This window comes from Phycodurus eques, chromosome 12 (assembly GCF_024500275.1).
Source record: "Phycodurus eques isolate BA_2022a chromosome 12, UOR_Pequ_1.1, whole genome shotgun sequence".
NCBI classification, from domain to species: Eukaryota; Metazoa; Chordata; class Actinopteri; order Syngnathiformes; family Syngnathidae; genus Phycodurus; species Phycodurus eques.
Window position 1 is genome coordinate 16998455 of NC_084536.1, and position 27557 is coordinate 17026011.

The 27557-nt window shown below is 42.2% G+C and overlaps 4 protein-coding genes across 4 annotated transcripts; all 4 read left to right on the forward strand.

Annotated features, from left to right (window-relative positions):
- The first annotated feature begins 665 nt into the window (after window positions 1–665).
- Window positions 666–3322, forward strand: hoxd12a (homeobox D12a). Its single transcript, XM_061692475.1, has 2 exons — window positions 666–1287; window positions 3069–3322. The coding sequence occupies exons 1-2, from the start codon at window positions 666–668 to the stop codon at window positions 3308–3310; spliced, it is 864 nt and encodes a 287-aa protein (XP_061548459.1). The 3' UTR covers window positions 3311–3322.
- A 4984-nt stretch (window positions 3323–8306) lies between these two features.
- hoxd11a (homeobox D11a) lies at window positions 8307–11291 on the forward strand. The gene is made up of 2 exons (XM_061692166.1): window positions 8307–8859; window positions 10994–11291. Exons 1-2 carry the CDS (start codon window positions 8307–8309, stop codon window positions 11227–11229), a joined length of 789 nt encoding a protein of 262 aa, XP_061548150.1. The 3' UTR covers window positions 11230–11291.
- A 2360-nt stretch (window positions 11292–13651) lies between these two features.
- Window positions 13652–17393, forward strand: hoxd10a (homeobox D10a). The gene is made up of 2 exons (XM_061692165.1): window positions 13652–14342; window positions 17029–17393. The coding sequence occupies exons 1-2, from the start codon at window positions 13652–13654 to the stop codon at window positions 17301–17303; spliced, it is 966 nt and encodes a 321-aa protein (XP_061548149.1). The 3' UTR covers window positions 17304–17393.
- A 1445-nt stretch (window positions 17394–18838) lies between these two features.
- Window positions 18839–19999, forward strand: hoxd9a (homeobox D9a). The gene is made up of 2 exons (XM_061692021.1): window positions 18839–19358; window positions 19755–19999. The coding sequence occupies exons 1-2, from the start codon at window positions 18839–18841 to the stop codon at window positions 19997–19999; spliced, it is 765 nt and encodes a 254-aa protein (XP_061548005.1).
- Window positions 20000–27557: the final 7558 nt, after the last annotated feature.

Genomic DNA, 27557 nt, shown 5'->3' on the forward strand with positions numbered 1-27557 from the left:
TACACATATGTAGTATTAAGGGTGGGGTGCGTTTTTGAGCTAATGCAAGAAAAAAAAAAAAATTAATCAAGCCACATCCAAATCAAACAAATCCCCAAAGTTAAAGCAAGTGCATTGCTTTCACCAATTTTATATATATATATATATATATATATATATATATATATATATATATATATATATATATATATATATATATATATATATATATATAAGAAATATCATGAAATAAAATGTAGGTGTGACTCAAAATGTCTTGTGTTTTGACCGTATTAGCATGAATGTTTCAGTCGGTCTACTACTTTGAGTATTTGTCCCTTTTGGGTGATCCGACAAGAAGCAAGGTCGTGCTCTCATGCATCTCCCAAGTCAAAGCTCTTGCTCCTCTCATTGGGGCTTTACGGCGCTTAATGTCCATAAATCAGACCCCCCCCCCCAAAAAAAAAAGGTGAACATGGAAGAATGCATGCGGGCACACGGTGCGCATCATCGGTCGCGCTCTATTTGGGGCTCCGCGCAGGGTGGGGCTGCCGTGCATGTGCACTTTGCATATCACGTGGGCGCCGGTTGACAAATCACCAATTAGCTAGCCGTTCGTCTTGAGAAGTTGCTAAGGAGCTTCGGGAGCAGCGTGCGGCGCGGCGAGGCGAGGCGAGGCGAGCTCCATGGCAATGTGCGAACGGAACCCTCTGAGCCCGCCGGGCTACGTCGGACCTCTGTTGAATTTGGCCCCGACTCCCGAGACGCTCTACTTGTCCAACTTGCGGGGCGGCAACGCCGGGGCGCACATGCCCCCGCTGCACCCCCACCACCACCCTCACCACCCCCACCACCACCACCACCACCACCACCACCACATCCCTTACAACAGGAGGCCAGAGCTGTGCACGCTCCCGTGGCCCGCGTCAAGTTCGTGCGCGTCCGGGACGCCCGCGCAGAGCCGCGCCTTCGGACCCTACTGCCCGACGTTTCGCTCCAACAACAACAACAACAACAACAACAACAGCAACACCACCGGCAACCCGGCCAAGTCTCCCCGGGCCGAGCCGGCACCTCGGTGCCCCCAGGGCCCAGACCGCAAGGCGCCACAGTCGGGCGCGGCTCACGACGTTTACGCCGAGGAGCTGCAAGGCCACGGCGGGGGCCAGCGGGGTTACTCGGACGGGGGGCACGCTTCTGCCCATGCCGGCCATCTGGACCTGCACGAGTGCGCGCGACGACTTCATGTAAACAACAAGCAGCACCAAACAGCTCGACCTCCGTCCACTCTCATGTGCTTTGCTGAAGGTCAAGTAGCACTTTTTTTCTATTTTGTATTTGTTGTTGTTATTGTTCAAGCAACTACGCTCAACTCGCCTTTGGAATTAGTTGCTGCAATTACGTCTATTCACAACCTTTTATGACTGCTTTCTCTTGACGGATGTTAATAACTCTCATGTGTAACTATAGTGGACCACTCATTCTCTGCGGGACCATTTTCAAGATCAAATTCAAGCACTTTTCAAGCACTTTCAAGGTCATGGACAGATACATAGACGAGTGATGGATCATTTCAGCTCCTTAAAGCCGTTTTCTCTTTTATTGCAGCTACACAGATATCTTATACTTCTTTCTGCAAGTAGGCTGTTAGAAATCTGTCGTCATTCAAATTATAGATAATCTTATTTTTATGGACAAAACATTCTTTCATGAAATAGTGTACTCATTTCCAACCCATGGGATTCGATTTTTTTGTTTCAAATCTTGTATTCAGCTCATTTTAGCCCCCCATGTGCCAATACATTGTCTCGAACTGTATAATGTCTTTTCCATCATAGATATATGTATAACTGCTATAGTAAAGTGGATGGATGGATGGATGGATGGACGGATGGATGGATGGGAAGTTTCTGAGAGAAAGTTGCAAGAAAATCCAATACAAAAGATAAAGGTTGGACGAATTAGTCAAACAATAGAATGCCTTGTTATTATAGACCAAAAATAAATAAATCTCGTAAATTCAATATTTATAGTAGCTCCAACAAATGGTATGAAATCATTCTCTTCTATTTTTGAGCTCCTTTTAGCCATCCATGTGCCACTGTATTCATGTTCAACTGTATCACGTCATTGTTGTTGTTTTTAATTATTATTTTTGTATTATTATTAAAGATGGATATACAGTGGAGCTGCCTGGTAAATTCGAAGAAAAGTCACCATGCCTTTGATTAGATGTACACTGCATAGATTACCATAGATATACACCATTTCTTAAATGCTGTGTCTACAGAATAGTTCAAAGTTATTTCATAAATTCTTTGTTTTTCGTCACCCAAGTGCCATTATATTCGCTCTAAACTATATCACTTTGTTTTTATATAGCTGGATGTTCTATTCTACTGCTATCAGCCATCCTACAAGTCATCATGTCTTTGATCATAGATCTCGATGGGTAATATGACTTCTCGAAGAAGGTTGTAAGTTATCTGTACTAAAGCAGGTTGCACTAATTAGCTATATACTCAAACAGTAGAAAATCCTGTTTTTAAACTTTTTTAAATATATATATATATATACATATTAAATTATCGTTCTAATGTAATGACGTTATTATTGCATTTATTACAATTATTTCCCTGTATATTCATACCAAATTTAATCTCAAGAAGTTACTGTTTTTGGGAGGTAAAGAAACTAGATGATATAGCTCCTGTAGTCAAGTCGAAAAGAAGACGTCACTATGTTTTTTTTTTTTTTGCCATCGCCATATAGACAAATAGAAACATACGCAACACAGAGAGACAGTCCCTGGATTTATTTCACTCAGCCAGATAGATAAACATACCAAACTACATATGCTAAATAAATAACAATGATTCAGTTACTAAAAAGCCTGACTATTTAAAACTTTTAGCTCTTACCCATGTGCCACTACATTTGCTCCATGTGCAATATTTGATGATAGTTGTAGCCTGACATTGGGGGAAAAAAAAATAATAATAATAAATACAAACACAGTCCATGCTGTAATAATCCAGACAGCATGAGCGTCTTTCAATTCGGTGTGAATTGTGTGCGCGTGTGTGCAGGTGGTGCGTGGCGCTCGTCGCAGCAGGTGAGGACCAGGAAGAAGAGGAAGCCTTACTCCAAACCTCAGCTCGCCGAGCTGGAGAGCGAATTCCTGCTCAACGAGTTCATCAACAGGCAGAAGCGCAAAGAGCTTTCGGACAGGCTGGAGCTGAGCGACCAGCAGGTGAAAATCTGGTTCCAGAACCGCAGGATGAAGAAGAAGCGACTCATGATGCGAGAGCAAGTCTTCGCTACTTACTGATGGACGAAATACAACAACAACAAAAATATTAATAATAATAATAATTTTAAAAAAAAATCCATTAAAAAAAAAAAAAGCAGCCAGCTCATGTGTCATGGAGCAGCACAGCAGCGCCGCGTCACGTCACGGCACGTCACGACGACTGTGCTGGCTGGGCTGGGCTGGGCTTTTATTTATAAACGGGTGTGAAATGCTTGCAATCCCTGCAGTCCGTCACGGGAGACATTTCGCACTTGGCGGTGGATTGTTTGGAGGCGACCCAAATGCTCCACAGTGACTAGATTTCATGTTGTGCGTCTTTCCTAATTCTGTCTTGTGTGTCTATATGCTCAAATTCACGTTTAGGCCATTTCGATTGTATATTACAAATATGCATGCTTGTTTGATTTTTCACATTTTATTGTAAATAAGTTCCCCCCCAAACGCGGTTCGTGGATGTGAAAAGTACTGATGATCACATTAGAATCGCTGCTCAAATGGGAATTATGTTCCAGTTTGAAGAACATATAACGTTATAGCATAATTGCCTAAGTCATTTTTGAACGTTTTCGGGATTTTGAATTTTTTATTTTTTTTTATTTAAAAAAAAAAATGCAACAAATAACAGTCCAGTTGCCTAAAAGACTGAGAATGTACGCAGACACAAAAAAAAAAAAAAAAAAAAAAAACACCACAATTTAGCAAACATATTGCTGTTTTTATTGTTGCCCGAATACCATAGTTCCCTATACGTCATATTTGAACATTTTCGTAATTTGAAAGCTAGCACGTTAGTATTTTTTAATTGCTATTTTATCGTGACACCAAAGTGACAGACAACTATGCTAACAGTTTAACAATACAAAAAAAAATAATAATAATAATAAAAGCCAAAAATGTCTCCTAAAAATTGTGAGTTTATTTTTTCTCTTTTTTCCGAAAATGCTCAAATATGCAACATGGTATTAGGTTAATGATATTGTGGCAGTACGTTAAAAATGACTTGGGTAATTATGCTATCATGCTAACGATATCAAGAAAAATGTGTGTTTGCTAAAAATGGTGTTCTCGTTTTCTGAAAACACTCAAATATCATAATGACTTATGCTATTATGCTAAAGATAATGATTTACTCACGAAATTCTATATAGAAACAGGAAAACATCTGTATGGAAAATGCTGACGATTAAAAAAATATACATATAATTGGGCACATTTTTAAATGTGTAAATAAACGGTGATTTCGAACGGAAATGCATTCTCTGTATTTGTCCATGACATTTGCAGAATTAAAATGGAATATTATATTCACGCAATATTATTTTAAGAAATGGCTTTTTTTTTTCAACGTTAATCCAACGTTAACGTACATGTTTAAATGAAATACATTTGTATTGAGCCGGATGACGTCATGTTTATAATAAATAGTAGTGGTCACCAAATATTCACTTTTGAGTGCATTTCTGATAACTAAATGTATTTCTTCATTTTTCCTTTTTTGGGGGGGGGGGGAAGTAAATTAAATGGCAGTGAGCATTTCAGTGTTAGTAAACGACTTCTTTTACGCAACCCTCACGCCACAAAACACAACAACGAGCTAGTGCACAACTAGTGTCACTTTCAAGGACAAAACGCTGCAAAATGAGACCTTTTGTTTTTTTGTACACCCCCCCCCCCCCCCCCACCCCACGCCCCCCGCCCCCCAACACCACCACTATAGTTGCAGCTGCACTGTTGCAAAGTCGCTTGAAGGTGACTGCAGCTGCATGCAAGTTAGTAAGTCATTGTTTTTTATACAGCACTTTTCTACAGAGAGGATCCACAACGTGCTTCACGTATAACATATACAATCAACGCATTTGAAATTGAAAAGCTGATACTGGGGGGGGATGCATTTTAGATGTAATAGACAGTGCTAGGAAAAAATATATATTCAAATAACCCCCCCAAAAATTCTTGCATTCTTATAAAAGAGTTAGCTGACTAAAATGCACGCTATTCATTTGTCTGCATGTGCAATGTTGTCTTAGAGGTGTTGACCTCGGGATGCTAAAGAAGACCTTAGAGCAGTAGTTTTTTTTTGTTTTTTTTTTGGGGGGGTGGGTTACTTTTTACTGCTGCGGCAAAGGCTCGCTTCCTCTGCGCGACGTTTCCGCCCCCCATTTTGTGACTTTATTGCTTTATTGCGGCAAAACGCCACCAGACAGCGTCATTTAAGCTCAGGGCCCTAAAGGCAGTGGGGGTGCCAAAACAAAGTTAAGGTCAAGTTAGTGGACTGTGCAATGCTGCTTCCCACGCATTCAGATGATTGTCGTGTCTTAACATTTTGGCATTTGGGCCAAGGGGTCTAATTTACAAAATTGGGCTGAAAAATGAAGCAAAATGATGAATTCTGAAGCACATCGGTGAGTGTATGAGTCAGTGTCTTTTTTCCCCCTTTTTTTTCTTTGGACGATACATCCTCTTTTTATTGTTTCTTTAACCAGACACTGATAAATAACTGGCTTCTTTTCCGTCAGACTATGACCGGTAAACAACTATTGATCCACATAGGATCTATTTTCCCTAAAAAGAGCATTTGACTCGTTTCCATTGTAACCGAATGTCGGCATTGGCAGGTCATAACTGGATGGGTGAAGTATAGCTTTTTCGACACACTAAGCATCTACTCTCTATTTCTCACTACTTCATTGTGGAGGTTTATTACAAATAACAAACAACTAAAATTAGGAGCAGACAATGGCGAGCAGTAAAGTAAACACAATAAAAACGACACTGTGGGAAACAATTACTCCATTCTCTATAGAATGAGTTTATTTTAGAGATCATTTTTTGAGAAGGCAAGGAGATTTTCGACTATTTCAACTGTTCTATATATAGCTCTCAATATATATAATTTTACTTGCCTAAAAAAGGTTCAATAATAATTGTTATTATTTATTATTACTATTATTATTACTATTAATTTAACAATTATCTATCTATGCAAACAACGACAGGATAGTTGAAAGTAAATACGGGCAAAAATAAGAACATTATTTAAAGAATAATCAGAACAAACAATCAGCATGGCAATCACAATATCAAATCTTGAAACGTAAATATTTCAATTTGTTGAAAAGAATTATACAACAAATAATTAGAGTGTTCTATAAAAACCTGAAAGTCCTTTTTAAAACATGTATTTGAATTCCTGCACTACAGAGCATATTTGCTGCAACATATTCGCAAATTGTCTTTTCTCTTTGTCCGTCAATCGGTCTGAATTAAGAAAAGACGGGAGCTAAATTAGCTTTAAGGGGCTAAATTCAATCATCCAAAATGGAACACTTCTTGCTAACAATTCCACCCCTCCACTGAGCTTTTTGAGTTTTTAACAATTCTATTTGAAGACTCCGACTTAAAGGTGTGTGTGTGTGTGTGTGTGTGTGTGTGTGTGTGTCAGTGTGCGGGTGGTGCGGTGAAGGGCGAACGCAAAAGCTGATGTCCCCTCAATAACAATAAAAGGCCCTCAGACACGAACAAAACAACTTGCTACTATTCCCTCCATTTCCCCCCATTTAAAAGTGCTTTTCCTGCTTATAACGTCATCCTACGTGTATTACAGTTCTTGTCTTGGGAACACATACTGGCAGCTATTTTACAATAGTGTGTTCCCATAATGTCATCCATCCAATGCATTGCAATACTCGTCATGAGCGCATACACACTGGATAATAGTTATATATAGATACTTAGTAAAAAAAAAAAAAAAAATACTATAAAATACTGGAACCCATTTCTACCTTCATTTTTTTATTTTGTATTATTACTAGTATTGTTTTTCCTGTTACCATTTAACTCTATGATGCTACTAATTTGGAAACATGGCCTGATAATACTAGTAAATACAAAAATAAATACAAATAAACTGCGCTTGTTGAGCCGTAAAGGTAGTTGTGTGTTGTGTGTGCGTGCGTGTGTGTGTCGCAGTTTAAGATGAAACTATTTTAAAAAATCATTCGTGTTATTTCCTCCAAATTGACAAGAATTTGTAGTCTATTTCAATTATACGTATTTCTCCCCCCACCACTATATCGAGTTGAGAATCACAAATCACGATGCGAGCATCGTGCGCGTGTGTGTGCGTGTGCGCGCGCGCGCGTGTCTTCACTCTTATTTGAACAATGATCACGCATCTTAATTGCATTTTGAGTGCATATTCCTAGAGTGAATTTCTTGTATGATTGCTTATCTGTCGTCACTCCTGGGGTGGGGGCGCTGGGTTAAAGGCGGTAGCGTTGTATTTATGCAATTGTCTGTTTTATTGCGCACGGGACAATAAAGAATGTCGAATTAGAAGCCATCATGCGCTTGTTTAACTGCGCCGAGCATCATATCGCCTCGGCGCCTGTGAGGCTTCAAGTGCATAATCACATGCGGCTCTTTGTGCCGTGGACGTGCATGTGGCCTTGGCGTTTTCCCGACGCCCTTCATTAATAAGGCTGGAGGTCAACGTCAATGCGTCCGCGCGCGTGGGGGTGGGGTGCGGTGGGGTGGGGGGGGGGGGGGGGGGGGGGAGCGAGAAGGGACGGAGCGAGGATCGCAGTGACGGCTCGCTCGTCGGAGCGCCACTTGTTGTCAATGAGCGAGATGGAATGAAAATATTGCAGAGTTCCTCTCGCTCTCCTTCTTCTCCTTGTCCGCGATGGCGCAGGAGAGGAGTTCCCCCGGCATCCAGGGAGCCAATGGAGGCTCTCCCACGGCCTCACATGAGTTTCTCAGGACAGGCTTTTTTTTTCTTTTTTTTTTTTTTAATGGCCGGTATTGATGTATGGTAATTTCTTGGCTGGGGGATCACATGACACAATTGCCTCAAGAATCGATCAAGATGTATAGCGATCCCGTTTGCGGCTCTTAGCTGGGCGAAGTTGAAGGCGCCGGAGCCGCGCAACAACTTCCTCCTCCTCCTCCTCCCCGCCGCCGCCGCCGCCGCCGCCGCCGCCGCCGCCGTCGCCGTCGCGGTCCGGCTGCAGACATGACGGACTACGACGAGCGAGCGTCCAACATGTATCTGCCCAGCTGCACTTACTACGTCTCCACGCCCGATTTCACGTCCGTCTCCTCCTTTCTGCCGCAAAACACCTCCTGCCAGGTGAATTTCCCCTACTCGGCCAACATCGGGCAACCTGTCCGGGAGGTCTCCTTCAGGGATTACGGACTGGAGCACCCCAGCAAATGGCACTACCGGGGCAACTACGCGTCCTACTACTCCTCGGAGGAGCTCATGCACCGGGATTTGATCCAGTCGTCGTTCAAGAGCGAGCCCCTGTACGGCGGCGCCCACGCCGGCGCCGGCTCGCCGTGCAACCTCTTCCCCGGGGTGGGACGCAACGGGGTCCTGCCGCAGGGCTTCGACCAGTTCTTCGACGGCGAGAAAAGCACCGCGGAGGCGCTGCCGCCGCCGCCGCCGCCGCCGCCGCCGCCGAGGCCCCGGCAGAAGATCACGAGCGACGGCGGCGAGGACGCATCCGGAGACCCCAAAGTGGACGACGCGGCGGCCAGCGCGGACGACGACTCGTCCTCCAACTGTGGCGACAAGAGCAGCCAGCAGAGTGGGTTGTATACCTCGAGCCCCTTTATTGTGGGAGCGCCCGGCGCGGACAATGGCGCGTCCTTCGCCGTGGCCGCGCGCGCCCGTGTGCGGCTTTATAAGCATGCAAACGCGTTTTATATCCCAATAAGATGTTCTTTACGGCGATAAAGGTATTTACAACGGGGAAACTGTTAAGCGATAGGCGCACGCTTGCCCTGCACTCCGGTGCCAAGCCTGCAAAACTAGCAACTGTACAACAGAGCTTTAGTGACATCATCTTTTGCTGCTCGCATTCGCAATTAAGTACAACCGAAATGCAACTCTGGTCCTATTAGCTGCATCTCTACCAACAGCCAATTTTTTTTGATTCACATATTTATTTACGCCCGATTAACAATTCCTCGAGGGAAAATTCAAAATGCAACGTACACTGTGTTGTGTATTTTACATACAACCAACCAAATTACACGTGCAGTCATGTACGTGTATAAAAGTCATATACATTTTTTTAAACTCATTTGATTGCGAATAATGCGTACAAATAAAATGCAATTTCTACCTCAAATATACATTCCTAAAATAGGGAACCAATGAGATTGATATTTGAGTTAGTCCGCAAGTAAGCGGAGGATAAATTCGTTTTAGCGCTGTTTTCATTACTGATATGGGAATAGCTTGATAAAAGTGCACTTTTTTTTTTTTTTTTTTTTGCTCATACACTGCATGGGCGCATAAAAAGGAACAACAACAACAAAACATTTTCGGTTGTGCTAATAAGTTTACATGCGAAATGTTGGCAAATTTGAGCACAATATGACTGAGGACTGAACAGGGACAATATTATTTTTTTTTTTTTTTTTGCTAGGTTACGTTTACTGATATGCTGTCCTGAATCGCCTTCAAAAGAATAATATTAATCCCATTAAAAATAAAATGATCACAAATTCTGGTTATAGAAGCAGAATTGTATTTTCACGTCATTTCCTTAGTGAGCTGGTGAAATAAAGCGTGAAAACCCCTCATTGAAGTGCACCTTTTGGTCATGTTAAGTGGACATCCGTAAACAAGCAGCGCCATATGCGTGCAACAGGGGACAAAATAAGTGGATTGGAGTTGAATTGGAAGAGATCAACTCATTACTGGGATAGGAAGAAGATTTATTTAGTCATGTTGTTTGCGCATGCTTGCGTCACGTGCGTAGAACAAGAGCCAGCGGAATGGTGTCATTTCCTGTAAATAATGTTTTTTGTTTGTTTTTTTGTTTTTAATCTAAGTGAACCTATTGACCAGTGTACATTTATTTATTTTTTTTACCAGCGCTATTCTTTTATTATGGTGCACCTTTTGGTTAACTTGCATACATTGTGCAAAATAAGTGCGTTTTACTGGTGGGAATAGTTGAAATGAGAAACTCGTTCCAAAATTTTAAGTGGCCCTTTTGGCCATTTTAGGCGTCCATATGTCTACAAAGTGTCAAAGACGTATGAAAGAATGCAAATAGGTGCGGGCTCGTGTCATTTGCAGTGCAGTCATGAATTTCTGACGGTGCCGTTAAGTATATCTGCAAACATCTTCAGGTGTGTAAAAATAGCGGCAAGATAAATGGATTACTGATGGTAATCTCATATTGTTGAGCTGGGGAACCAATGGGAAACAGCCTCACCTAATAGCATCCGGCGGCCGTATTAAATATGCATGCTTCTCTGCAAAAAACAACAACAAACAAACAAAAAAAACAGTGACTTGGAGATGGAAAAATAATGAGAAATCGCCTTAGGTGCATATGGATTGTTGAGGGGGCGTGCTTTTGGGTGCAAAAACGCGTCACTTGCAAAAATAGGGAGCACATAAGATGATTTTGTGGTCCAATATTGGAACTTGGGAACTAGAATAAAAGAGTGTTTTCGGCCATGTGAAGTGCGCAACTGTCAGTATAGGAATGAGTGCAAAATGAATGTATTTGAATGCCTTTGTCAGTGGTGGAGCACAAAGAAATTGAAGAAAAACAACAACAACAATTGTTTCCATACATATTTTGGTAATTAAGAATTAAAAAAAAAAAAAAAAAAACATCTTGTTAAGTCTTTTGCTTAAATACAAAATAAAACGATCTTGTTGTTTTCGTCCAGCCTCGTCCAGCAAGTCCCGGAAGAAAAGGTGTCCCTACTCCAAGTACCAGATCCGAGAACTTGAACGAGAGTTCTTCTTCAACGTGTACATCAACAAGGAGAAACGCCTGCAGCTCTCTCGGATGCTCAACCTGTCCGACCGCCAGGTCAAGATCTGGTTCCAGAACAGAAGGATGAAAGAGAAGAAGCTCAACCGCGACCGTCTACAGTACTTCACTGGCAATCCCCTCTTCTAACACAAACACGCATATACAATATATATGTGTATGTATACACGCCAAAGACTGCTCCCTTATGCATCATGTCAGTCGCCATGTATTTCAAACGGCAGTGTGTCGTGCCTACTGCCTTTACATTTATTTATGAAGTTCTCCTCACCTGATCAAGAACAAACTATTTCAGCCGACAGTATTTATTTGTGTGTAATGTGCATTTAAAGCGTGCATGTCATGTGGTGTCAATGTGCCAAACAAAAATGTTCAACTAAATAAGGAGCAGCTGACAACAGGGAAAGTTTGGAGAAATGTGGCTCCTCGCGCCTTTATTTCCTCTCCTTACAAACACTGGATTGTTTACTAAACCTTGAACCGTCTAGACGCAATCATAAAAGCAGCAGTAAACGTCTAAATAAGGGGCTATTGGACTTTGGAGCCCCCCACCATCCTACTTCTCCCCACGCAGACTCTCTTTTCCTGCCTCAAAGTACAGTTGCAAATATCCGACGAGCTGGAGACATTTTTTGTTTGTTTTACATTTGTGTATTGATGTTGGATATTCAACATGGACCAACGTGGATGTGGACTGTGTTTTCTCAATGGACGTTGAGCGTGAGTGCCTCATTGTGATGTGGTCAGATATGATCCAGTGCAAATTGCATAAATTCCGTGTTTATGCATTTGCAATCTGAATCGACCACCGCGTCCACTATCAGGAAGAGGGGATAGGGGCGTGAAATAAGTTTGACGAAGCGGTTAATTGCGTTGCTATTAAAGTCCAGCAGTGAAATGACACGAGCGACTGTGCGAGTCGTTTTGCAAACGTCCACAAGAGGGCAGCCTTGCAGTTTGGGAGAGTGGCAGCCAAACAGCAAAACAGCTTCATGCTGCTTTCAACACATGTTGACCTTGGGGTTGGAATTTCAGCTCTGTACCACGTATGTTTAAAGATATAGTTAAAAAAAAAAAATAATAATAATAATTTCAACTGTCTTTTTAACGTCAATTGGGGAGTGAATAACACATAACGTACAGAGACGTACTTCCCGAGGCAAATATTAGAAGTGTAATAAATATTCTCAGTATGTACAATCTTTTTTTTTTTTTTTACTTGAACGCACAAATGTTCCTGATGCTGGAATTTGTTTTTTGTTTTGTTTTAGAGGATTCCGATTAGAAATCCTCTCATTTAACGTCACACTGCAAATGTAACATGCGACATTGTATTTTGCTTTAAAACATATTTAAAAAGTGTGGCTTCCAAGCCAACAATTATGCTCACACGTATTATTTTTTAATTATTATTTTTATTTTGTGTGTGCGTGTGTGTGTGCGTGTGTGTGCGCGTGTGTGTGTGTGTGTGTGTGTGTGTGTGTGTGTGTGTGTGTGGTGACGCATGTAAAAGCCAAAATAAAACCTATTCAGTACATTTGGGCATTTCGCATCATTGACATAAATGTTCTGAATTTGCAGAATTAAAAGTATGGCTGAAACATAATCGATTTTTGTTTCATTCAGAAAATGTTACGAGCTATAAAAAGAGAGAAAATATATATATTTTTAAAAATGTACGTAAATTTAAAATATACTTTTCAAATGTTCCGATTAAATACCAAGCATTTAATTCATATAGGGACAATATTTCATAGAATTTTGTTCTTTGACGGCTTTTAATCTATTTTATGCAGCGACCCCCCATCCTACAATTTGCTCTACTTGCCTATCGGTACACGCTCGCCATCATGTGTAGACAAAACAATCTGCTCTCCTGGAATAAAATAAACCCCTCATTGTATCCACGTAGATCTAATATGTCATTGGAAACACGAGTCTCCAAAAAATATTGTTCACTTTCCAAGAACCATTTAAGAAGAGCTTTTCCCTCCTGACATTTGACCTTCAGTTATGCCTCATCAAGACAAGACAACGCAGCGAAATTCTTTACCTGCAAAGCGTGTTAAACTGCCGAATTCAATGCCGAATTTGAGTGAAAAACACAGTAAACACAACAAAGTATTCCAATGTGATTCAACGCACAGGGTTGAGCAGAAATCACGATGCAAAAACGCTAAATGTATTGTTTTTTTTGTTGTGGGCTGTGGCCTGAAAAGGAGGGTGGATGAAAACAAAGAAAACCGAGAATAATGTGGGTTTGCAATAATTTCCCACACGCTCTGCGGTTTTTGGTGTGTCTAAAACGACAATGTAAGACAGTCTCTTCAAGCAGGCCCCAGCGACCCCCAAGCCTCAACCGTCCGTCCGTCCCCCCCCCCCCCCCCCCCTCCCCAGCAACCAATTTCAAGTGCTGGGTCTAGGTGTCGCTGCAGACTGCGCCTTTGCGCAAGCGGGCTGCGTGTCAAGGCCACATTCAAAGCTCATTGGTGGGCTTGTCATGTGGTCGTCGCGTACGCTCAGCGATGTCAGGTTCCAGAGGACAGCAAAAATGTCCTTCCCCAGCAACTCTGCTGCGGCAAACCCCTTCTTAGTGGACGCACACGTTGGCGCGTGCAGGACGGACAACATGTACGCGTCGTCCGCGTCTCATGACTACGCCGTGCAAACCTGCGGACTCGTGCCATCTTTGGCCAAAAGAGGGGAGCTCGGCCACCACGGCGCGGCCGCCAGCGTCCCCTCGTATTTCGCCCACCGGTGGGGCGAAGCGGGCAGAGCGTGCAGAGCAGAGGCGCCCGTGAGTCCAAAATGTCCGTACGCACAGCAGAGCATCAAGGAGGAGGGCGACTGCTGCATGTTCTCCGATAAAAGAGTGCAACGAGTCAGCCAGCGGCAGGCAGACGTCCACGCGTACTCGCCCGACCGAGCCGACGCCCCCGAGGTTCCAGTTCCGGGCTATTTCAGACTCAGCCAAACGTACGCGCGCCACGGGAGGCGGCAGCGGGACGAGCGCGACCGCCAGCAGCCGAGCCCCACGCTGATGCAGTTGGACCGGATCGCCCCGCAAAAGCAGGAGGCCCCGCCGCGCGTCCCCGCGGCCGCGGGGAGTCCGGATCCCTGCACGTCCAGCGTGGAGGAAGACGACGACGATGAAGAGCAGGACGAAGAGGAGGAGGAGGAGGAAGAGGAGGAGAAGACGCATTCCAGTCCCGAGCTGCTGGGGCCGCGGGACGCAGGGAAAGGTGGGTTTGGCCTCCAGCGTCGTAAAAGTGCGAAGAAAACACAAGCAAGCCTCCGCGGTCATCGTGTGTCGGGAGAGCCTTATTCTCAGCGTGCGTGCGCGTACACGAAACGTTTTACAGCACTCGTAGGCCGCTTGAACATTTCATTTGTTCAAATGTGAAACTCGGGGACGCCTCGGTTCGGTTATTTTGCTGCCAAACACTGTAAGAATACAGATTGAAACTTTTCTCCAAAATTAGTCAGAAAAATGCATTTTTCTTTTTTTTTTTTTAAGTCAGAGTAAAATGCAATTGAAATATTTTAGTGTCAAGCAAGGAACGACATTTATTTGCGGAGGGGGTTCATGTTTGTTGAAATAAATGCATTTCTTTATCATGAATGTACGTGCAGTATAAAGTGAAAATTATGAGCCCCTTGCAGAACTATTAATCATATCCTTAAAATACTGCTAAATGTTTATAATATTCATAAAATGTTAAATCAGTCATGGCTCTATGTAGACACTTAGGGATGAAAAACACATTTTGAAATATATGAAAAAAAATTTAATCTAGCAAAAACCGAGATGATGTGTGAAAGATCAGATTTATTGATTTCCCCCCCCCCCTTTTCTTCAATTTGGTTTTAAAACAACACCTGAGCAGTGAATGAGGTTTGAAACCAATCCGGAACAATGACGTGACCACGACTGGTGTCACATGAAGGTTTGATGAAAAGGGACCGGACACCCTTCTCCGAAATCTTACTAAGAAGTGAGATCATCATGCCAAAAAGCAAAAAAGTCCGAGTCAGAGGGCGAATAATATTTTTTTTCAATGATTACAAATTAATAGATTTTTAAAAAGAAAACACTTTTTGGTAACACGCCAAGAAATATGACCCCCCCCCCCCCCCCCCCCCCCGCCACCCCCTAAAGAGCTCTATATACTTTTGACCTTCAGGCTGAAGCGAATTTGTTATTTGGGGTTTGGGCTAAACATATTGAAAACTATTTTACGGTTACTGCTTGACACCGGGGTGTAAACCTACCTTTTTTTTTTCTCTTCTTAGCCGTACAGACACATTTACTGCTTTTTGGTCCCAAAATGCACCGTGAGTTATTTAAGAATGCAAAAACCCAACTGTTTTTCTTTTTTTTTTTTATTAACATTAGCTGCGACTTATAACGTAAGGGCCATAATGTACCCATTGGACCGTGTGCAATGTCACTGGTAGTAGACTCTCAAAGGTCTGCTTTTCTTTAAGCTTTCACACTTGACTTTTACTGCTGTTTAGCCTTGGAGAAGGTACAAACAACCCCCAAACTAGGCCCAATTAGTTTAGATTGTAACTTGAAATGGTCTGACACCCTCAATGGCACCACTTTTTCACCCTTGACACTCGACTTTTACCACTTTTTGACTTTGGAAACGATACAAACAATCCTTAAAATAGCCCTACGTTTTTGTTATTTTTTTTATTTCTTTGTTCACAATTTGTTTTGGCTTGGCATACAAAAAAAGGTACACTACTCTTTTTTTTTTCATTATTTTTTACCACTTTCTGACCAAAAGGTACAAATAATCATCAAACCCCTGCACTAGTTTTGAATCATTGGTTTATATTGTAACTTGCAATGGCTTAGCATCATCTAAGGCACAATACCCCCCCCCCCCCCCCCCCCCGCTTGACATTTGACTTTGAACACTTTTTGGATTTAGAAAATGAACAAATAATTAATCCCCAAACTACATAAGTGTAGACTACTTGTATATGGGTTGGCCCCCTAAAAAGTAATTGTTGCTTTTGTTTACCTTTTAAAAGTGAGGATTAGCAGTACAAAAAATGGCTAGATGATGGATTTGACTTTGAGCACTTTTTGGGCTTGGATTATTATTATTATTGATTGAACAATAGTTTAAATTTTAACTTGCACTCAAAAGTACTACTTATTTTTCTTAACCCCTCAACATGTGACTTTTACCACTTTTGGTAAAGACAATCAATAAATGTACTCCTGTTTTCACATTAGTTTAGCATGAGGCACTAAAATGGACTTGTTTACTGTGTATACTGTACATCTATTTTTGTCCGAGTACTTTCATTGTGGTTATATTTAGAAGTGCTTGTTCCTATGCGGTTGATAGTATAATAGTATATTGACTTTTACAGTTTGGGAACCTATATGTACGGTTTTGGGCCTTAAATATGAGGTGTGTCAGAAAGGTTCGAGGACCAGTGCCACAAAAGATAGATTTCAAATCCAAACTGCAAGTTTTCCAATTCAAAGTCAGGCCTTCATTGCATTCCTTGGAGGATTCTTCCAGGATCCTCCACAGCTCCGTTGTCATGATGACGACCCACTTGAGCTTCGGAAAGAGGGAAAAAAAAAATGAAATCGCACAGGACCGGGTCGGGCGGGTATGTTAATGAAGCACTTAGCCAGGGACTGTCAGATGCCCAGAGCAACTTTTGCCTCTTTTCACGCACTGAATGAAGCAAAATGCCAGGATGGGGTGGGAGTGGGGGGGACTCATAGCTTGGGTTCCAAGGAAATCTTTTGTGACACCAGTCCTGGAACCTTTCTGACACACATCGTAGACTCCGTTGGCCTACTTTGAGCATGCGCTGTCCCTTGCATACATATACGTGGCTACGTGTGTGATATCACGTCTAAGCCCCAGCATATGGTTGTTTTCCCCGCAGAGCAAAACAACAACCCCCAAACCGGCAGCTGGTTGACGGCCAGGAGCGGCCGGAAGAAGCGTTCTCCCTACACCAAACACCAGACCTTGGAACTGGAGAAAGAATTCCTGTTCAACATGTACCTAACCCGAGAACGCCGCCTGGAAATCAGCAGGAGTGTGAACCTGAGCGACCGACAGGTCAAGATCTGGTTCCAGAACCGCAGGATGAAGCTCAAGAAAATGAACCGGGAATGTCGAGTGCGTGAACTGAACTGTAATCTCGCTTTCTCCTGAACTCCGACCTGTAATTCCCTGTATTAGTATTGATCAATAATGTTAGCGTTCATATCTTTTCTATGTCCGTTTATTGTGGCATTTGACATTTATTGGCGTTTCTTTTTTTTTTGTCACACTTTTTGGGTCTTAAATTATTGGACACTCACCGGTCACTTTATTAGGCACACCTGCCTGCACAATCTAATGCAATGTTTCACAGGCTTTATTGATACTACCTTTATGACGCAGCTTGTCACATTATGAAACCTATCTTGTACCTACTGAAGTGGCCAGTTTGATGTGACTTTTTTTCAGAAATGTGCATTGGGTTCAATCCATTTTAGTTGTCAGTGAATTTGAGTGTATTGTCGTACAGCCTAGTGTTTGAGTGTGAAGCATTAGCATGAGCATTAGCTCACCAGATCATCATCACGTGTGGTTATGTGTTGCATGTGTGTGGCATGTACAGTCTCTTGCAATAAAATCATCAACATTGCTTGTTTATGCCAGTAGTCTTTTTTTTTTTTTTTTTTTAAATATAGAAATATGTATAAAATGGGTGATGTACGATTCGCATTCAATGATGATTCGTATTTGGAAAAAAAAGAATAAATATACAGCTTAGCACAAATATTCAACTATTTGCAAAACTACTATGGAAATAAACAAAAAAGTAGTATGACAAATGAGCCCACGTGGAATCAAATTATGTAATTAAGTATATGGACTAATAGATTTGAGGAGCAGTCTTTAACACAAAGGGGGAGATTTTAATGCACATACACGTTGTTCTTCTTCTAATAACCCAAAATCTGATGTTGAAAATCGGTCAAGAGAAAGTCCAAAGTGTAGTTTTTGCATATGTATTGTATCAAAGTTTCATAAAAAATAAAATAAAAAATCAATCAATGCTGTATTTAAATTGCAACGTGCAGATGGCCTTCGTGGAGTCTATTCTTTTTTCCTTTTCTTTTTTTCCCCAATAGGTGGCATATGTAATCACGCGCACCCCATAAAACTTTTATTGATGCACATAAATATATGTATTATTATTATTATTCTCAATTAATAATTCACTTCAGTTTTTTCCAACTCGCTGTGAAATAAAATAAGTTAAAAAAAAAAAGAAAATATGTTTCCATGGTCGAATAGGAAGAATTAGCGCGCCTGTGATATATCCTTATTTATTTTTACAACATGTTATTACATCTATTTTACAAGGATTCTCGAACTCTATAAAGCTTTTTACTGAGTCACGGAACGACCTCTTAAGATTGCGCGTGTGGCATATTTAACTAATTGTTGACCCCTGAACGTCCTATCAGGGGGGGAAAAAAAAAAAAAAATCAAAGAAAAAAAAAAACCAAGCAGGGGTAGGCTTGATTTACTGGCAGTATTGGTAAATATGATCACGTGATCCATGTAACCAATCCGTGGAGACGCAGGCCAGCAAAAATACTATGATTGTTCATAGAGTGGAGCTTCCCCTATCAGTGCAAGTCGTTTTGTTTTGAGTGCAGCGCGAATCAAAACAAAAACAAACCAAAAAAATAATGTCTGTCGCCAGCTGCTATGCGGACGCGGTTCTGGGTCCGGACGCGGAGGACGTGTACGGCGCTCGCTTCATGCAGCCTCCCCCGCACGCGACGGCCCCTAGCAGGCCGCCAGGCGCCGGCGACCACCACGCCGACTTTTCCTCTTGCAACTTCGCCCCCAAATCCGCCGTCTTCTCCGCGTCGTGGCCGCCGGTCCACCCGCAGGGGATCTACCACCACCACCACCACCACCACCCTTTCGCGCACCAAACGGACCCGAGATGCGTCGGGGCGCGACCCTGGATGGACCCGGTCCCCAACCACGTCCCTCGCTTCGCCGGATTCCCTCCCGCCCGACGCGCGCCGTGCGCCCGGAAGTCGGAGCTTTCCCCGCCGAAGATCAGCGACAACCAGCCGGGCCAGGAGGCTGGAACTCGGGCTGTCGCCGGGGACCTTCCCGAAGCTCCGGAAAGGGCGCAGGGTGGAAGCGAGCCTTCCATCCCCAGCGAGCCCAAAGACGAGAAACAAGTTGACCCGAGTGAGTATGAGCGCATGCATGCAAATAGCCCTCCAGTGCTGATTTATAACTGCATCTGTGAGCTGACTGTGTAAAACGGGATGTTTTACTGACCCATAAAAGTGTCCTGGAGCCGACTACAACACCGCGGCCCAGTACGGACAGAACCCTCCCTATTTTTTTTTTGACTTATTACACCAGATTCTGCACTTTCTGTGTGCATGGGATGGGGTGGGGGGTGGGGGGGGGTGGTAGGTGGGGGGGGGGGGGCTCACGCACAACACGAGGCTCGTAAGGAAACACCTGGATGGAAATGTGGGATTCTATTGACTATATTTCCAAAGGCGAACGCAAGCTTCGTGGCTCCCAAACTTGTACGCTCATGCTATGCTGTGATGTGTCGTGTTGTGCACGCAGGCAACCCGGCGGCCAACTGGATCCACGCGCGCTCCAGTCGGAAGAAGCGCTGTCCCTACACCAAATATCAGACTCTGGAGCTGGAGAAGGAGTTCCTGTACAACATGTACCTGAGCCGGGACCGCCGCTTCGAGGTGGCCCGCATCCTCAGCCTGAGCGAGAGGCAAGTCAAGATCTGGTTCCAGAACCGCAGGATGAAAATGAAGAAGATGAACCGAGAAAGAGGCGGCAAGGAGCAATTATAGGATTGCACTGAGGAATGTCGTTGTTTTTTGTTTTTTTTTGGTTTGTTTTTAAAGCACTATTTCTTCAATTTTATGTTGAAGCACTCTAATATCGAGAGACGGTGTGGCTCGCGTTACAAGTGAAGCCATCATTTTCCTCACCTATTTTTTTTTCTTTTTATTTTGCAACTGGATTCGGGTGACAAAACGGGAAGCGCGTGCCGTGTGTGTGCGTGTATGTGTTGCTTAAAATGGTTTTATAAAAAATAATTTGCACGTATTTGTTTTGACTTTTTTTGTTGGAATACACACGTTTATTTTAAGGCAGGCGTGCGCGCATTAGACATATATTGTTTGCGTGTGTGTGTGTTAGTTTAGCTTACCACTGCTCATATGCAGTCTGTTGGAAAACACGTTTAATTAGAGACAGCCATGCGTGCATTTGACATATACATAAAATGTGTTAATGCGCGCGCGCGCGCGTGTATTTTCAAAGTGAAAAAAATACATTTTGTATCAATCAACATATATATATATATATATATACGTATTTATATAAACACAGTTATACCTACGCAGATATATAAATAGAAAAACGTTGTTGACGCAGTTAAAATATTTCATTTTTTTTTGGGGGGGGGGGGGGGGGAAAATCTGACAATAATAATTCAATACGAATGTCGCCGGTGCTGCAAACGAGGCAGATTAAAGAGATTATAGAGCGGCTCTCATCTAATCCCAAATAACTTTCATTGGCAACTTTTTAGTGGGGGCGTTTATGATTGGGCGATATCATTGTGCAGGTTGTGGGCTTATAATGACTTTAGAGCAGGAAGAAATAAAAGCTATAGAGATGGCGAGACGTCTGGCCTAAATGAGTTTATTGGCCCTCGCAGTCAGTAATTAAAGCGAGCCCCTTTGAAAGCTCCTTTTTCCTCTGCGGGCCCTTTTTTTTGTGTGTGCTTGTGTTGCTGACAATCAAAATGTGGACACAGGGGTGTCTGGCCGATGGATTGTTGCACAGGAAATCACCCCCACATCTTAATGGTCACATTAATTCATCAACTCTGCTTCCCACTGATGGGAAACTAAACTTCACTTGGACTGCGTACGTGCACTTTTGTTTTGTTTTGTGTCAAATAGTCAGGACTGGATGTCGAATAGAGACACCGAACTAACTTTTTGGGGATCACGTTTGTGCATATACACTCGCCGTGGAGCAGTAAGTTTTAAAATGAGGAGCCGTGTGCCGCTAGAGGGCGCTGTGGTTCCTTTAGTACCAACCAAACACGATGGCAACAATAGGCGCATTTCAATACAGTATACGTTGATTAAAAAGGTGTTAAAAAGGCCAAAATGCTCATAGTAATCATGAGCCATGTACCATACATTTTTCAAACCAAAGTAAAAAATAAAGTAGGTAATAGTTACAAGTCATACTTAAACATGAAAAAACGGTCCGCTGATGATGAAAAATAATGGATATTTGATAAAAATATATATTTGATGTAATTATTTTTAAATACATTTTTTTGTCACGCCCATAAGGTCAGCTACCAAAAACAGGAAGTTGATTCTTTGCATTGGGTCTTTTGCAAAAAGGTTGCTCAAATATTTGGCTGTACCCTAACTGTGTGCACGCTATATATAGCATGGGAGGCTGATACAGCCAGTATTGTCGAAAGTATACTGAACGCAATACTTGAGTCAAAGTACAAGAATGCTAATGGCAAATAACTTTGGTAGAAGTTAAAGCCACCTTGTAGAATATTAGTAAAAGTCTTAAAGTGTCTTAAAGTATCTGAGATTTGCCAGTATTCTTATATTACATGTACTTAAGTATGGAAGTAAAAGTATATATATATATATATATATATATTTTTTTTTTTAAAACGCCAGTGGTTAGAATTTCAATTTCTAATTTTATTTCATGGAATTTTATTTGTTTACTTCAGTGGTGAAATTCAAGACCTGCAGGTCAGGCATTACGTCCCAGAACGAGTTCTTTGGATTCCGTTTTGTATGTAACGTAACGAAGATGATTAGGGGGGGAAATATCTGTATTAAAAGCTTGTAATGGAGTAACAGTGAAATTGGCCAGGAATATAAATAACGAAGTAGTAGACCGAATACAATAGACAGAAATATTCTCATTCAGTAGAGTGACTCAATATGTGTACTCCGTTACATTACAAGACTGAATATAGCCCAAATGCTTTTTCTACAAATATCTGCAAAGATAAAATCAGTTGCTGCGAATGTGCGTGTGCGCGCACGTTCTGAGGTTAACAGTCGTTCAGTCGTCGCCATAAATGTGAGGACTGCAACGAGGATGAATGTTAGGCTGTTCCAGGAAATCTAAACCAATGGAGTAGTATAAAGATAATGAATGGTCATGTCACAAGGCTGAATGCTCAAAATTCATGCACTTTGTATTTGCCAGCTTCTACATCGCCTTAGAGCTGTGCTAACTTACACATTTGAACATGCACACCTCATCTCCAAATGCCTCTCGTGTTGTCATGTGCTATTATGCTACACTATAACAAATATGAAGACCACTGGGCGAGTGGTAATATTTGTCTGCCATGCAATTCTAAAAAAAACCAAATCAAACCTCGCTGAGGAACTCGTAGAAAAGGAATAAAAAATAAAAGAAAATTTAAAAAAAGAAAAAAAAGTCACCCACATAGCTCAAAAGATGTAATAATAAATTGCATTACCCCCCACCCCCCCCCGCCGTACATTTATTATTGCCCTCGTAAGACTAAAAAATGTTCCCCACTCCTTCTGTAGAACAATTAAATTTGATGCTAAAGTTTACAATATACACTCAAGTCAAAAATTTTATACTTTAATAATGAATCATAAACACTTTGGAAACGGCTGGAATATAAATATAAAAAGGCTACTGGGTCAGCTGGCATACAGGGGCCTAACTATATGGGAGACTAAAATGGTTTTCTATTATTATAATGATACACTGCTATATTATTACTGCCTATATTATTTTTTCTACATGCCAGGAACACTCACATGAGGTTTTATTGGCGCGCCTGTCTGTGACGTCACTGTCAAGTTTCTCCCCCCCCCCCCCCCCCCCACAAAGCACATAAAACAGACGCACAAAAACTACGTCATCACCTGGCAAACGTTCCACTTCCAGTAATTAGTTTTTTGTTTTTTTTTAAACGTCAAATGTGTGACACAGTGTTGACAAACACACTTAAAATAAACTGTTAGGTCGAGTGGCGCAAAGGTGAACTATTAATAAGCCGTGTTAACTTTTTTCTCTCTTTTTTTTAAATATAGCTTGTCAACAGTACGAGCTAATTTACAGTTTTTTTTTTTTTTTTTTTTTTTTTAGCTTCCTTGCCGACACTAATTTTTGTTGACTCCTCCTTTGTCCGATTTCGATATGATGATAAGCCAAGCAGAAGTGATTGAAAATGTATCATAAATGAACTTGAAATACAACCACCAAATGCAGCAGACTTCCGATGAGAACTGAAAAATATGGCTATTCTTTCTATTAAATATCATTGCACGAATAAAGATCACGTAGCATTCCTTACAAACCATACGTTGACGCCCCGTCACTAAAGGCCGTAACCATGTGATTCCTATTAGCCAATAAGCAAAGAAATCATTTCCATACCAAAACAGGTATTAAAATGACTACAAAGTATGAAAAGTCTTTGAATATGCTATTTTTTTTTAATACTGTTGCATTATTGATGCTATTCATCTTGTACATTCATTACATTTTAAAGCGTGTATATAGGTTTGTGACCTAAAAGAGAAGAGTCGACGATAATAAAATACAAAAGCGTGGTGAAAAGATAACCAAGTGAGACTAGAAATAAAGTGCAGCTGCCCAGCCTGCGTCCTGATTGCTCTTGGAAATGATCTTCTCGTCCATCATTTCACCACCAATATAGTTTTATCCTTACACACGCACAAAAGGCCCGCAATGCGAACAAAGAAGATGCAGCTCCAGATATCCCATAAACATACGCAACAGCGCGGGTTTAAAATGCTTAGACAAAAGTAGTTTTCTATTTTTTTTTCTTTGTAAAATCCTCGTGTGGGATTTTGCTCGGTGACAAAAGAGGAACAAAAATACGATTTGAGGTCTTTTTGTAGTTTGGTAAACACTGCACCGTCTCTCCCGTCATTCATTAAAAAAACAAACAAACAAACAAAACTTTAAGTCATTTTAACTTACAATCACAATATCGATTAAAAATGCATGTATTGTACTGTACATGTGTAAAATACTAATATGCATGCTAAAAAAAAAATTGTTTTTTTTTTTTTTCCTTTTCTCCCCAATATCTGTGTAGATTCGCAGTCATCCAGGTCAAGGCTGAATCGAGGTATAACTGGATTCTTACTTGCTGTTTTTTTTTTTTTCTTCTTGTTTTCCGAAAACGTCGAAATATGACTGAGGCCATTCTACTGTTAGGCTCAGGATATGCATTTCTCGTGGGAAGTGGTAGATTTTGTAGCTCTTTACGCAGCGAAAGGAGCAAAGGAGGTTGGCGGGGCCCCTCGCCTTTATGCGCCCAAAAAATAGGAAGAGTTACTGCGGTGGAAATTCCTTTTTTTGTGAGAGGACAATTTACAACTTGGCACAAGACGCTTTTATGTGCTTCTATGGCCTGTCATTGGATGCCACAGGTCATGTGCGCGAGCCAGCAAACGTTTTCATGGCTCTTTTGCTCATTTCCCATGCAGACAGGCAGGCAAGCAAGCAAGCCCCCCCCGCGCTCCCCCCCCCCGTCCCCCCCCATGTCCCCCTCCTCTCCCCATCACCTCATTCTGCGTCTCGATGATCTCCAAACCAATACGACGCGGTGGAGCTTTCTGTAAAAATTGCCAGTCGGTCTGCTCGCTTGATCGAGGTGCGATCGCAAGTGTGCGCGCCTGCAGGAGCGTCAACTTCTGCGACTTTCCACCGCTGAGGATCCAACGTCGACGACGAAACATGGATTATCCGCCATCGATTTGTAAGTTGTTTTTATTTTTTATTTTTTGGGGGTCACGACTGTGTGTTTGACAGCTTTCTGTTGCACTAGTCATGCCAAGCAGAGCATGTGAGTTCGTTTGAACGCACTGCGGATGAGCTAATAATCATCGCATTTGGGGAAAATAATGTGCAAGCGTCCTTTTAATCAAGGAAGAAACAAGGAGCATTTCTGACAACGTCGCACGCAATACAGTGTATGCGTTTAGCAATCGATTGCTTCTGTCTGAGAGGTTTCTCTTTTTTTTTGGGATGCAAGTGATTTCTCCTGTCATTACAAATGTTAAGACATGCATTCCAAACGAGTTCACGTGTGCATTCAGTGTACATCCCTCCTGGATTTACACCTTTTCGCTTTTAGTGGACAAACAGACGAACCGTCTTGCAAATTGCGACGTCCCAAATACTGTGGTCCCATTTTGCTTCATATTAATTCACAGCCGTGCATGTCTTCTCTATGCTGGGGAGGAAGTGTGCGTTTTCCCCTCGCTGCTGCTCTTCAGCTGCATGCATGGAGATGGGGGCCCGAGTGAACAAAGACAGTATTTCAGTGCGGCCTGACAGGCAGCTGCGAAAGTATTTACAGCCTCACTGCAATGCGGCAAAATGGAGGCTGCAAGAACAGCACACACACCAGCACTATAGTAGCCTGCAGACACACACACACACACACACACACACACACACACACTTATTCACGCCATCTTTCTGCCCTTAAATATGAATGTTGCTTCTATATTCGTATTAGTCTTTGATTACATCCACATGCCATACAAAGAACTTGCAAATATCCTTAGAGATTGCAATTTGCTCTAAGTCAATGCGGAAACGTGGATTCACTGTTTGACTGAAACACAATATTTGCAGTGTAATAAGTTTGTGTTTTAAATATCTATGGCACGTTTTTAGTTGAATGTTCAGTGAGACATCTTTTGACCACAAAGGCCTGTAAAGGTTTCAGACACTGCACTGCAGCAGTCTCAAGACTCAAGTCAGCCCCTGCAAACAGCAAGAAAGAAAACTCCATAGGAAGACTCAACGAAATAAAGTAGAAGTTAATTTCGATTTCGAACAGGTGCCCCCTGTAGCATGCTCCTCGCATCACGTCCCACTCAATACCTTTTGGATGTGGGGAGGAGAGAGGGGGGAGGGAGGGAGGGAGGGAGGGAGGGAGGAAAAGAGGAGGTGCAATCCAGCAGCAACCAGCAGAAGGCGGTGTTGCTCAACAATCAGCCTCGGTTTCCAATGGAGCGGCGCTCTGATTGGCTGGGAAGCTCTGTCACATGACTGCATTTGCTTGTCTTTTTCCTCAAAGGAGGTTTGGGGAACGTCACTGGCCATTTTTATGTTGGACTTGTGTTGCATGAAAGCAGCTTTAAAACAGGTTACACTTTGGCTTGATGTCGTCAGCGGTGTATTTATTTAACTTGAGGTTTATTATTGCGGTTTTGAAGTTTAGAGCAATTTAGAGCAAAGGCAATTAGGGAGGTAGAGTGCCATATACAAAGTATCACCATCATCGTCATCATCATCATCATCACCACCACCAGCACCGTCGGGAACAGGAGAATTGGCTGAAGCGTGAATGGCGTCACCGTTTTGGGGTTACTAACATGACTGAAATCAGTGACTCGCATGCAACCAATGAGTGAGAGATCATCAGGTGCGCCTCGGGAAATTCGGCTCAATTCTTGGCATTCCAATGTCACTTCATCGCTCCGAAAAGCATTATGCATTTACTCCAAATAATGCATCTTTGTTCGTCTATCTATGGTAGCGACTTATAATGACAGGCGGAAGGATGCAATGCTCTTCCGCTAGATGGCAGAAGGTACAGTTAAGCCGTGTATCCACCTGTTGCCACGGGTTCACGGAAGCAGGCCCAGATTGCACGCTAAGTGCACTTGTCATTCAATTGGGACAAGATGATCGTTGTTTTATCATTTTGTCCTTTGGTGGTGTGCAGTGAGATTTTTCTAAAATTGGCTCAGTAAACGTGAAACACTGACATACTGTAAGTCATGCATACTACTACCAATAATAATAATTTTAGGGGTGCTTAAATGAATTGTCCATTTCACGACACATTTTTGAATCCTACTAATTTAACAATGATAATAGTAGGAATACAAAATAAATAAATATCAATTAAATGCTAGAATCAGAATCATCTTTATTTGCCAAGTATGTCCATATAAATACGCAAGAAATTTGTCACTCGAGTACGACAACAGACAGTTGTAGTTATCTGGTAATGCCGGTACAAAAATTTCTATTTTTTTGGACAACTGTGCAAAAAGATGCAGAGTCCTCTAGCACCTAGAGCAGTTCGAATGACTAATATTGCAATAGTCCGGTGCAATGACCATTGACTTCAAGCGAGCAGTGCGATTATCTGGGACAATGTTGATTGTGCAAATGTTGCAGATACTCCGCAGTCAGTGTGCAAATGGAGCAGATGCTACTCTGGCATGAGTGGCCAGTATTGGTCAACAGCAGATATGCAAATAGCGCAGCGTGGCGAGACGACTACAGTGAGTGCACGAGTAA